The sequence below is a fragment of the Molothrus aeneus genome, chromosome 22 (assembly GCF_037042795.1).
Source record: "Molothrus aeneus isolate 106 chromosome 22, BPBGC_Maene_1.0, whole genome shotgun sequence".
NCBI classification, from domain to species: Eukaryota; Metazoa; Chordata; class Aves; order Passeriformes; family Icteridae; genus Molothrus; species Molothrus aeneus.
The window spans coordinates 7,832,437-7,844,881 of NC_089667.1; the positions used below are offsets into that span (position 1 = coordinate 7,832,437).

At 50.2% G+C, this 12,445-nt stretch overlaps 2 protein-coding genes across 2 annotated transcripts; one reads left to right on the top strand and one right to left on the bottom strand.

Annotated features, from left to right (window-relative positions):
• Window positions 1-18: 18 nt before the first annotated feature.
• Window positions 19-1,900, top strand: RPS25 (ribosomal protein S25). The gene is made up of 5 exons (XM_066564591.1): window positions 19-117; window positions 275-370; window positions 757-940; window positions 1,328-1,426; window positions 1,817-1,900. The coding sequence occupies exons 1-4, from the start codon at window positions 115-117 to the stop codon at window positions 1,420-1,422; spliced, it is 378 nt and encodes a 125-aa protein (XP_066420688.1). The 5' UTR covers window positions 19-114; the 3' UTR covers window positions 1,423-1,426; window positions 1,817-1,900.
• Window positions 1,901-2,199: 299 nt separating this feature from the next.
• On the bottom strand, window positions 2,200-5,337 carry CENATAC (centrosomal AT-AC splicing factor). The gene is made up of 9 exons (XM_066564590.1): window positions 5,042-5,337; window positions 4,775-4,940; window positions 4,642-4,704; window positions 4,426-4,490; window positions 4,167-4,272; window positions 3,790-3,820; window positions 3,340-3,420; window positions 2,986-3,118; window positions 2,200-2,529 (listed from the first exon to the last, which is right to left on the bottom strand). Exons 1-9 carry the CDS (start codon window positions 5,335-5,337, stop codon window positions 2,484-2,486), a joined length of 987 nt encoding a protein of 328 aa, XP_066420687.1. The 3' UTR covers window positions 2,200-2,483.
• Between the last annotated feature and the right edge of the window lie 7,108 nt (window positions 5,338-12,445).

The window sequence follows — 12,445 nt, forward strand, 5'->3', positions numbered from 1 at the left end:
GGCCCGCCCCGCCCGCCCCGGCAGTGACGCAGCGGCCGCGGGCCGGCCCGCCCCCGCCCCACGCCGGGCCCTTCCTTTTTCGCCGACATCTTGCGGAGCAGCTGCGGCCGCATCATGGTGAGCGGGCCCGGGCCGGGGGGCGGGCGGCGGGCCGAGCCGGGCCGCTCGAGAGGCGCTGGCGGCTCCGTGAGCGCGGCGGGAAGCCCTGCGAGGTGGCCGGGGGGCCGACCCCTCTCCTCGCCGCTCACCCCCCATCCTTCTCCTCCCCTCGCAGCCGCCCAAAGACGACAAGAAGAAGAAGGACGCGGGCAAGTCCGCCAAGAAGGATAAGGACCCGGTCAACAAGTCCGGCGGCAAAGCCAAGAAGAAGGTGGGGGCCGGAGGGCTCGCGGGATCCCACACGCGGGATCCCGGGCCTGGCGCGTGTGGCGCGGCCGGGCCCCAGAGCGGCGGCAGGCGGGGCCGGCATCCTGTTGTTAAAGGAGCCAGCTCTTCGTCTGCCAGCAAGTTGTACATGATAGTGTTAAACCTGAGTAACAGGGGGCTTTGGTCCTCTTATTTTTAGATACTACAGGTAATAGCCGTAGCACGTTCATTTACGGAGGCAATTTTGTGCATCTCACTAGGCCTTTAGTTTGGGATGTGATACGGAAACGTTCGATGGCGCAGTTCTTGGATCATAGTTTAGTTCCATCTTTTGTTCTTGCTTACAAGATTGCTTAGGGGGGATGTTGTTTTTTCTCTCTTTTCAAGTAGAAGTGGTCCAAGGGGAAAGTGAGAGACAAGTTGAACAACCTTGTCCTGTTTGACAAGGCCACTTATGACAAACTGTGCAAAGAAGTGCCCAACTACAAGCTCATCACACCTGCAGTTGTCTCAGAAAGGCTGAAGATTCGAGGCTCCCTGGCTCGGGCTGCCCTCCAGGAGCTCCTCAGCAAAGGTGAGCACTCGGAAATAAAAAAAAAAACCAGAAAGCTGCTTGAATTGACTGTTTGGTTTTCCTTGCTTGCCCAGCAGCTTTCCTGCAGCATCTGAACTGCCCCATGCGTAAATTGTTTTTGGAGAGCCACTGCCTTAACTTGCATTTCAGAAATGCTCCAAAGTATGGAGCAGCAGTTTGTTACATACAGGCATTGCTGTACTAAGAAAAATGTTGCCAAAAGGATGGGCTGTGATGTAACTGCAGCCAGATGACAACAAAAGACTTGCATAAGCTGCTACCCGCTATTATTTCCTCTTGTACAATGCCCTGCCTCTCTAGGAGGGACCTCAGCATCCCTGGCATCCATCAGTACATGCATACTGATGTAATTTTGTTTTTCCATAGGGTTGATCAAACTGGTGTCCAAGCACCGAGCCCAGGTGATTTACACCCGGAACACGAAAGGTGGAGATGCGCCTGCTGCAGGGGAGGATGCGTAGGGAGGTGAGTTGGGAGCTGAGCTGTGCTGTCAGGAGCTAATGCACAGCTGTGCAATGTGTAATGGGCAGCTTCCGCATGCCTGTTGTGGGCTGTTCTTCCAGAGAGTATTTTGCTCACATCCTAAGCAACTTCCTCGGGGAACATTACTGGAAACATCAGCTTTCCAGAATTAAATTATAAGGAAATTTCTGATTTTGTCCCTGTGCTCATTGGATGGGGAAAGCATCATTTGTTCCCCTCTCTGTGGGCTGTAGGGCAAAGGGGGACTTGTCCTCCCTGCTCCCAAATGGCACCATGGCCAAGTGTTCCTGCTGGGATAAGACTGTCAGACTGTTTACTTTGTGCTAGCCTGCTTTTACCTCGATTTCTGACTGGGGACTTCTTGCTTTGCAGGTTCTTCAGTGACTTCATCAACAATGTGTCATATGTAGATGCACACAATAAAATTATTGGTTATAATTTTTCTTGATTTTTCAACAGTGTGTATGTTCCATTACTAATGCATTATTTATAGTGGATTTTGGTTGAGGTTATGGCTGTTGTCCTGTAGCAGCTAGTTTTTGTCTTTATAAGTATCACAGATGTGTTGCTGAAAGGGAGGTGTGAAACTTCTACATCACATACAGCAGCCAGTGATGTTAGACAATGTAAAGGATAAATGTTAAAATGAAGGAAAGCAATATAAGTTTGAATAAAATTATCAAACACCTAGCATTAATTGCCTGCAGGGTGGGCCCTGCATTTGAAATGAGTTTCAGTTGGTCTACAAACAGAGAGGCATTTAAAAAAAAAAGTTTATTTCTCCAAAAATTTTTCCTTTAGCAGGATGTGCCATTTCAGCATAGGCCACTGGCATCACTTGCTGTACAGAGTAGGCTTTCTGACAGGGAAGATATGGCATCCACAGGAGCCTGTCCTTGCTGGCAGGACTTTGTGTGGCTTTAGATGTGATGCTCAGATGAACATTCTATGCCCTTACAGGGCAGTCAGCAACAAAACTGCAGCTACCTACAGTCAGCCTTTCCACAGCAGAGCTGGGTGTCTGGTGTTCCTTATCTGATCACCTTTTTTTCTTCTTTTCCCCTGATTCAGTTCTAAACTGATGCCTGAAAGAGAGCACAGAAGTCAGGGTGCAGTAGCCTTTAGACAGAGATAATGAACACTTCTTAAAAAAGCTGTGTGTAGTGTTCTAGAATGGAAGTTCCCCCAATGTTTTTGTTACCTCAGGGAGTGGTAGCTCCAGCTAGCTGACAGAGAGTTCTGGCACAATAAAAGGCACCAGTGGGACAGTAAGTGGGTCAAAAGGTGAGCCAAACAAAACAAGGCAGATGCCTTCATGTGGGTAGCCTTTACAGTCATGAGCACGCTTCCTTGCAGGCCATGGTGCTGCTCCAGGACAAGAATGATACTCTGCCTGGATTAAGCACTGTGTGGTGTAACTTGTATGGCAGGATGTCTCGTTATGCTTGGTGCTACCTCAGAGCCTGCTCCATGAATAGCTTGCATGTACAGCAGCCCCACACTCTGCCCCTGGCACCCATCTGTGCTGCGCTGAAGCTCACCGGGACTGCCACCTCCTGCCATGATTCCACACGCGCCCAAAGGAAGGCAGCCAGCTGTCACTTGTCTGAGAGGTATGGTCAAAGTTGGCACCAACACGTTCCACTGGGAGCTTTTTCAGCTTCTGTTTCTCCTCTGAAAAAAAAAAAAAAAATTGTAGACTGGTTTGGGTTGGAAGGGAGCTTAAGGATCACATTGCTGCAACCCCTTGTAGCATGGATGGGGATACTTTCCCCTAGACCAGGTTGCCCAAAAGCCCAAATACTTTGTTCAGCAAAACTTTTTCAAATTGCTTTTGGTTCTCTAGCATGTTAAAGTGACTGTAACCGTAACTAAAAGATGTGCAAGCTGCTCACTGTGTTTGAGAAATTCCTCATAGGAGGGTCCAATTTGTTTACTTCCATCTTCTTCCTCTGTTAGCCACGGAGGTTTTGCTCCTAGAAGTCACAGGGAATATTTACTTAGCCACTGAAGTTACCCTAAACTGTGACAGAATAAAAGGGTCCCCTCTTCCCTCTGTGTTCTGCTTGTGCTACCAAGCAAGTGACCAAGTGAACTCTGGGTGTTCTGAGAAAAAAAAGCTGGCCATGGCAGATCACACCCCAAATCATACACTCCCCACAGCAGCAACAACAGTTTTTACTATACTGATGTGTTTTCTTCTCCTCTAGTATGTCAAATATTGCTATGAGTGGCTATGGCTACCTCCTGGTTATGCTGCAACTGCTTCAAAACTAGAGTTATCCCGGTGACATTTGCAAGCCATGAGGTAGCAGCCTGGTGAGTCATGATGCAGGTGCACTTACCTGTGTGGACATTTCCTTTCCCTTCTGTTTCCTGTTAACAGGAACATAAAATGCTTATGAGAATCTTGTGTTTAGGAGTATCTCTGAGCAGAAGAGCATTGCCTTCATTCCTTTCCTGAATCAAGTTCTATTAGAAAAAGGCAGAGGAAAGCTTGTCTCTTCTTTAAAAGAGTTTGGTTTTTTCCCCCACAGCATATTAAAGAATGTTTGCTTAATGAAAGTTAAACCTGGGTAACTGAAACTAGGCTAGGTGCTCGCCCAAATCCACAAAGTGTTTCTTTTTGTGATGGAGACCACCCCTTGTTCTGCATTTTGGCATGTGCTGTAGGTGACTTGCATTTAAATTGAAGTCACATTCACTAGCCAGTCACCCCTACCTGGTGGCCAATGAAAGTCAGAACCTTGCTTGATTCCATCCAGGATAAATCAGGTCCTGTCTGCATTCTGCTTGGGCCAGGCTCTTCTGCACCACAAGGGCTGTCCCTGAAATAAGAGGCCAGCTCTTACTGTAGTGCATACAAAAGCTTGCAAAAGCTTTGCAAGACCCTGGTAATGACAGCGTCAAACTCCCCGTGCTTTGAGCAGGGGGGAGTTTGCACGCATGCATCAGTCACTGCTGAAGAAAGTGGTGCTCACCGTTCAGATCCTGCGGGGACCGTGCAGACAGAAGGTCCTGCACAGAGTTCTGGCTCTGGTTGAAGCTGAGTGTAATTCAGGAAAAAGGAACAATATTTCTGGTACTGAGCACAGCCCCCACCCAGCCGCCCCCAGCCCCTCCCGGGTGCCGGTGGTGCGCGGTGCAGCGCCCGCTCCCCGCCGGGGTGCAGCCAGGGCAGGATACAGCTCACCGACCTGCAGCGCGGCTCGCACCGTCTCTCGCTGCCGGCGCTCGGCCTCCCGGATGTCAGCCGCCATCTGCGGGGACACAGCGGTGAGGCGGGGCCAGCGGGGGCCGGGGCCGGTGCGGGGAGGTGACCGAGGGTACCTGGAGGATGCGCTCCTCCTCCCGCCGCTGGTGCTCGGCCAGCGCCTGCTCCAGAGCCTGCGCGAAGCGCTCGTACTCCTCGGCCGGCACCAGGCACCGCTCCCGCAGCGCCGCCTCCGCCCGGTTCTCCCGCCAGAACCGCGCCGTCTCCCGGCGGTGCTCGGGCCTGCGGGGCACCGGGACACCGTCAGCACCGCCCGCACCGGCCCAGCGCCACAAGAGCCCGGCATGCGGCAGCATCGGCCCGCCCCGTTCCTGCCCACGCACCCCGCCAGGTGCCGCAGCAGCCCGGCGTGCAGCAGCGCCAGCCCGCCGCGGCGCCCGTGCCGCTGCACGCCGCGCCCGCAGCACGGGCACCACACGCGCCCATCGTGCTCCGCCGGATCGTAGCGCCGCACGGCCGCAGCCCCATCGGCCACGGCCGCTGCCGCCCGCGCCGCCGCCGTCGCCTCCTGCAGCTGGGCCAGCGCCTCCCGCAGCCGCCGGCGATGCCCCGTGCTGTACCGGTGCCGGCGGCCCGTGAAGGCGCTGCGGCGGCACAGCCCGCAGTAGTGCACGGCCATGGCGCCCGTGCCGCGCCGCGCAGGCGCGGGGAGGGACACGGCCCCGCCCCGCCCCCGGCTCCGCCCCGCCCCCTGCAGGCCCCACCCAGCCGCTCCCGGTGCCCCGGGGCTCGCCCGCAGCGCCGCCCGTGCCTCCGCCAGGGGCCCGTATCCAGAGAAGGGCAGCCAAGCTGGGCAGGGTCTGACCGCGTGTCTTATGAGGAGCGGCTGGAGGAGCTGGGGTTGTTTAGCCTGGGGAAAAGGAGGCTCAGGGGTTATCGCTCTCTACAGCTGCCTGAAAGGAGGGTGGAGCCACGTGCGGGTCTGTCTCTTCTCCCATGCAATCACGGAGAAGACAAGGAGACACAGTCTTAAGGTGTACCAGGGGAGGTTTAGGCTGGACATTAGGAAGAATTTATTCAGAAAAAGGGTGATTGGACACTGAAATGGGCTGCCCAGGGAGGTGGTGGAGTCCATCCCTGGAGGTGCTCAAGGAAAGACTGGACATGGCACTTAGCGCCTGGTCTAGTTGGCATGGTAGTCTTTAGTCCTAGGTTGGACTCAATGATCTCAGAGGTCTTTTCGAGCCTAATTGATTCTGCGACTGCTACAGTGACTTAGATTATATTAACTACACACCCTGCCCTGCGCAGTGCAAAACAGGGAGAAAGTTGCAACTGTTAATTGGGCCATAACAACTGCTTGGGCACTAATGCTGCTGCCTCAGTCATCATCCACGTTAAGCTGCAGGTGTGGTATTGCTGAGCAATGAGACACTGTGCTGAGGGCACTGTGGTTAGTGTAGCCTCTCTTGTTTGTCTCACTAGGTTGGTTTCATTAGAACGGTTGCTTGTCTGGTCGGGTCACCTATCCCTGCTCGTTGGGTGTCATCTCGTAGACGGAGTGTCCTGATGACTGGGTACTGGCTTGGTTTGTGTCATGGACAGATGTTTGCAATACAAACATCCTGTTCACCCACTCGCCATGACTCTTCTGCATGCACAGAGGGGAGATGGGCGATGGGGATGGAAACAGAGCAGCTACAAACCAAAATCATCACATCCTTGGCTTAGTACCAGCAGGAATTAGATTTCAGACTCTACATATGCTGAGCATTTTGTAGGAGGATGGAGGTTATGCTTGTAGTGGAGGAGTGCATCAGGGAGTTGTTGCTCGTTTAAACAAGGAGACAGAAAGAGGCTGCTTTTGGCAATTGCTGAGAATGATTGTGCCATAACGTTAGTGCCATGGTGTTGGGAGAATCTCAGCATAAGGGTGAATTCTGTGACTACTGCATCAAAGGTTTGGCTTTGAGTTATTTGGGTTTTTTTTCTGTATATTGAAAGAAAAGGTAAAGGTGCTATTTCCGACAGTAGGTTTGCTCTGCTGGGCTTGGGGCCAAATGTTCCTGCACTTTTTGCTGTCACTATTCTCACCCTTTGTGTCTTTTGAGATGAGATGCTGAAAAATAAGTCAAATACCAGACCAAGCTTTTCTTGAAAAGAAAATCTTCTCAGAGAATCTAGGATGCTCAGTTTTGCCTCTTCAATAGTGTGGGAGTTTGTATTGTATCAAGGTTTTCTTAGTTCTTGTTAGGCAATCCACAAATATCAATCAGTATGATTTTGCTTTTGCTAGATGCAAAAGACTACAGTCACCCAGGGTTTTTCCACCTTGTGTGACAAAGTTCAGGCATTAGTTGAAACTTTGTTGTCCCTGTCACAATCCTCAGGTACAAGCAGGACCCACTTGGTTGGCTGCTTTCCTCAAAAACTCTGTGCATGCCCCAGTCAAAGCCCTTGTCCCTTCCTGAGACTGGAGTTTGGTATTTAACCTTGGGATGTGCTTCAAACGAGCTGGCTATTATAGTTTAATAATTTACCACATATCACTTGACCTGTCACACCACAAATCTGCTTTTCCCTTCCTTGCTGGAGTCAAGCCCTCACACAGCTGTGTATGATCAGCTGAGGCACAGAAACACCCCAAGCCTGTGATTATCCACGTGCACCTTAACACAGACACTTCACCTACCCACCTAACTTTGGTACTTCAGAAATTAACTCTCTCAAGAGTTCTAGACTGAATACAGTTACTTTAATAATCTCACAACAGTGTGAGTATTTCGGTGGGGTAGAAGAAGTCCTGCAATAGAAAGTCCTTGCTTGCAGATGAAGTCTCTTGACTTGCTTGTTTTTCAGTGAGGTATGCCTTTTAAAGACATGTGGGGCAATGTGCGAGGCACCAGTGTAAATAAAAGACAGGAATATTTGGGTGATGGAGTTGTCTACGGGAAGACACAGTTCTCTGTGCTGCCCTGAGAAGAGCAGGCTGGCAATGCTGCAGGAGGATAACTGGAACCTGTGGCTTGGCCACCAGAGGCCGTGTGAGCTGGCATTTTGCAGGGAGTGACTGAATTCACCTCACCTGTAGCTTGTTTGGAAACGGTACCCCTGGAGTTCAGTGCAGGATCTGGAGGAAAAGCTAATTACAGAGCATTAAAGGAGATAAGAAGCAGCTGCAGAACTTTCAGGGCTGGTAGCATAAATAGGCTGCAGCTGCTCAGTTTTCTTTCTCCCATCTTTCCCTGGGTTTCTGCATCCTCGGAGAAGTCTCTACTGGTGTTTGGAAGCAGTAAGTAAGACTAGGGAAGGGGAGGGATCAGATATAATGTAATATGATACAGTGCTCCACTAAGAGAAGCCTTAAACAGTTGTACTTAGACCATTCCTAAAACAAAAAAAAAAAGATGTGAAAAGGCTTTGTGAGTATTTCCTGCCTCTGCTGCAGCGATGAAAACATTCCCCCATTTGGTAATGTTTACTTGTTACTGGTAGAGATTGGAGATCCTACCATAACACACACAGGTAAAGAAGGAAATGAATCCTGTGGTCTGCCTGGTCTGTTCAATGAAGCTGGCAAGACTGGACACAGAAATGTTGGTTTTCCAGCTTAAAGCCTAAAAGTGTTTTAAAGCCTAACTATGTTTGTAACCACAAACTTTTCCCTGAAGTACAGGAAAAGGCTAAAAGGCCTTAATTTTACCTTTGGCTATTCAGTTACTGAATCCTAATCTTCTTGGTTTGAATGCTGGGTATTCTGCTTGAAAGCATGTAACCCCTGAGTGCTGCCCTGCCACCCCTGCATTCCCACAGAGAGATTTTGATCAGACTAGTAGATCTGATTTGGGGCAAATTGAATGTGAATCTGATAATCTGCCAGTTCCTTATGGTTTATCTTGGAGCTCATGCTTCTGGCATCATTTTTTCGCCCCTCTCTAGCTTCAGAATGTGGAACAGAAGATAGAAGAGAACTTACTGTCAGATGTAGAAGGCCAAAATACCCAGCTATGCTGTCTGCATAATGAAGGAAGCTGAAAACAGAGGGGTGACAAGCTGGAGGTGCCTTGGACATCTGGATTCTTCAAAGCTAGCTCTTTTCAGGTGAGTGGTACCTGCGCAGAAGCCGATTGATGAGATAGTTTAACTGAAAATAGGTCTTGCCTACTCCTGCACACTTGCAACCACTGTTACTATAGGGGAAATTTTGCAAAGCTGCAGGTTGGGATCAAGGGCAGTTCTTGTTTTTTGCTGATTCCCACCTCCTGGCACTTCAGAAAAACATTTCTGATTTGAGTCTTAACTGTGAGTGTGCTCCGTTGTTTCTCAGGGTGTCTGACTTCTGTGTGTGCATGTAAGGTGTAGGTATATATGCCTTCAGCCATGGCTTCATGTGAATGTGCTTTTTGGGGTCTTCTCAGCAAGCCAGAGACTGTATTTGCTCCTGTTTTGGGGAAAATGTTGTGTGAAGCTCCCCTGAAGATAGGGCAGCTCTATAACTTGGCTTCCAGTTCAGAGTTGTTACAGGAGTCTGGCCTGATGGCTCTGGCATCCCTCAGCCCCTGAAAGCTTTGCATTTGTACAGAGCGACATCTACTTGTCTGTGGCAAGAGGAGAGTATCAAGGGTATCCTGTCTTGTTTGGGCTTTGCCCAGCCAATGGCATTTGTTTTGAAGCAAGCTCAGTGGATGTGGTGGGGACACTTAAGGATACTGGTCATGCCAAGCAACTGTGGGGTTTATATAATTCCCCCCCCCCCCCCCCCCCATAGTAGAACAGAGATTAATTTCCAATTAAGTGGTCCGTTTTCCCCTGTTCCTAGTACAGAGTGTACAGTAGATGCCTGGCTTACCATCAGGCCACTCCTGCTCTGTTGGCACTGCTTCAGTTCCTTGTGCTGCAGTAAATAGCTGATGCTGTCTAACACAGACAGAGCTCCCAGGATTTGCTGGGCTAGGGTTAGGAACCCTAACCCCTCCGTCTGTTAAGGGGAGGCAGCAGGGCAAGCTCAGTGATGGGGGGAACGTGAGGCAGAGAGGAGGCTGTGAGTGGTGAGAGATCCACTGGCACAGGACCTGGCGCTGTGTCAGGGTGCCCAGTCATTCCTGCCAAGGACTGAAGTGTCTTTGATGGTACCATAGCTGGATGCTGCTGTCATTGTAGCTGTTCATAGCCTCCTCAGGATGTGAGAACACCACAGATGTACTTGATGAGCATCACAGCCTGTTTTATTAGCTATATTCTCTTCTCTCTAAATGGATACACTATTTTCTGGTGGGGAAAAGGTGGCCTCTTACCCTCCACGTCTTCAAATTCTGTGAAGTTGCAGTAAAAGAGCTGAACTCATATCTGCCCCTCCTCCCTGATTTTTAAAACCACTTCAAAGGTGAGCTAGCAGAGGACTGAAGCGACCGGTTCCGCCAGGCTCGTTTCTGCTCACCTTTCCCGCCGCTCCCCCGTGGAACAAAGCACATCATTTCTCTTTGATTTCCCACTTTGAAAGCCATAGGGGACAGAATCTGAAATGGCCCACAAGTTTTTTAGTGTCGCCTCTCTGTACCTTCCTGAAGCACTGTGTGGATCAGGACAGGACTCCAGGAAGGAGACCTATGGCTAAATTGGCCAGTGGATGCTCCACCCTCCTGGGTGTTGCCACTGGCATCCCAGGTTTGTGGGTAGGGTCAGGTAACACTGCAGTGACGGGGGAGGGGGAAGGAGCCACAGTGTCTGGATTTGGTGGCTTTTACTGATGCACGCAGGGTTCCGTAGTCCAGCCTGGCTACTGTCAGCAGCAGCACGTGCATCCCATCTCTGGCACAGCTACTGCCCCAGGGACAGCGGACTCTGCCCTGCTCTCCATCTCCTTGCCAAGAAGAGGTGGCACGTGGCAGAGTGGAGTGCATGCTGCCCGTCTCCTGCCAGGCAAGGAGGAGAAAAGCAGTGAGTTTGGGTGCCTCAGCCAGTGCCCAGGGCACAGGCTGCTTGCCCCCTCTGAAAGGGATTGTCTCACAAGTGTGAGGCTGGAGGACAGGAAAGCAGGGCTTGTTTTTGCAATGTGAGTTTCTTTACTTCCTTCTGTGCCATCACAACAGGAGAGGTTTGCAAAGCTTTAACGCGTAGGGCTGTAATTTGTGAGCAGGCAGTGATGCAGCCCATCCCTGGCCTGGTGCAGACTACGTGGTACTGAATCTCAGTGTCCCAGACCTCTCAGCACAATACAAACAGAGCTTCTCTCTGCTCAGCTTACAAGATGACAGGATCGTGCCCTGCAGCAGTGCAGCTGCACGGCACATGCATGGTGTTTGGCGCAGGTGCTGCAGGTCATGGCTGTGATGCTCAGAACAGTGGTATGCTGACTCGGTGCAGGGAGGATAGTGAGATAATAAAGCAGTAGGAATTGGTTATGTTGAAGGAAGTACCAGATGATAGTCTTGAGTAAAGGTTAATTAATCTGACCTCTGTTTATTCTGGTGAAGATCTCCATGCTTTGTAGTCACTTTTGTATGTATTGTGAAGCCACAAAATCTAGAGGAAACCTCCTTTGCCTGCTGGTTCAGGGCCAGGCTGGATGCCTGTATAAGGCTGCTTTTGTGACAGTACTGAAAATGCAAATATATTTGTGTGTGTGGTTTTGTGTTTCCCTCTCAGACCCTAGGTGCAAGAATTGATCCTGGAATCATACTCAGCTGCTTACAACAGGATGTTGTAACCCACATGTTGGGGCTTAAACCTCTGTGTAAGACCACTCTCTGTGATTCAACCCTGCTCATCCTGCTAGTTAAGAGTCACTGAGAGGAGAACCATATCAGTGAAGGTTTAGTCTGATAAAAACTATTCTCTTAACACTGCTGCTTGAAACAGGGATATTGTATCTTTAAGGCACCCCCTTCTCATTCCCCTAATACCTCTAGGCCTCTGAATGATTCTGGAGGAGAGGATCAGTGCAGGAGTTTAAGGCATCTTTCCCTGCCCTGCTGCACTGCTCACTTGCTGTTCTGAAGGCTGTGCTTTGCTGTTTCTATGGAAACCATTAGTTGCTAAGCAACTGGAGCATCATCTGTGGTGAGCCCTCGCATCTAATTATCCCATCACAGTGGCTGAGAGGGGCTGAGGGGGGGATTAACTCCTCTACCATGGCAGATCCATTGACAACACTTTAGTCACATTTAAAGGGACATTGTCCCTTCTGCCACACTTATGAGGAGGAATAAGGTTTTCTGCAAGCAGCAGACACACTGTGCTCATGGCATGCTTGGAGCTTCCATGCCCTTGCATGGAGCTCTGCAGGGAGCTCTTCTTTCCGTTGAAGTTGTGCATGACGCACTTAGCTGTACATTTGGATTGTGCAGACTTTGCCTTGTGGACTGTATCTGGGCCATACTTATAGTCATTTGTGTAATTTTTTTTTGTGTTGTGGTCACCTCGATGCTGCCCTTACTGTCTCTGTCCCCAGACCCTGATGCCATGTCTGCTGTGTGAGTTATTGCTAATTCTTCAGAGCTCGGCAATGGAAGAGGTGGGCAGCTCTCTGTCTTCTGTCTGTCTGAAAACATTGCATAGTTTGGTATTCACTTTTGTATTACCTTACTGTTAACTTCTGGGAGGGATAGAGATTGTCATCAAGGAGCACTGAAAGCCTGAGGGGTGAAGTAACAACTACAGAAAATCTCATTTTCCAGATCTCTGTAAGTGGACAAAGCCAGCAGCAGCCTTGTGAATTTTTCACATTCAGATAAAATAGTCAATCTGAGAGCTGATTTTAATTTTGCGTTTGCAAACACAAGGTCGAT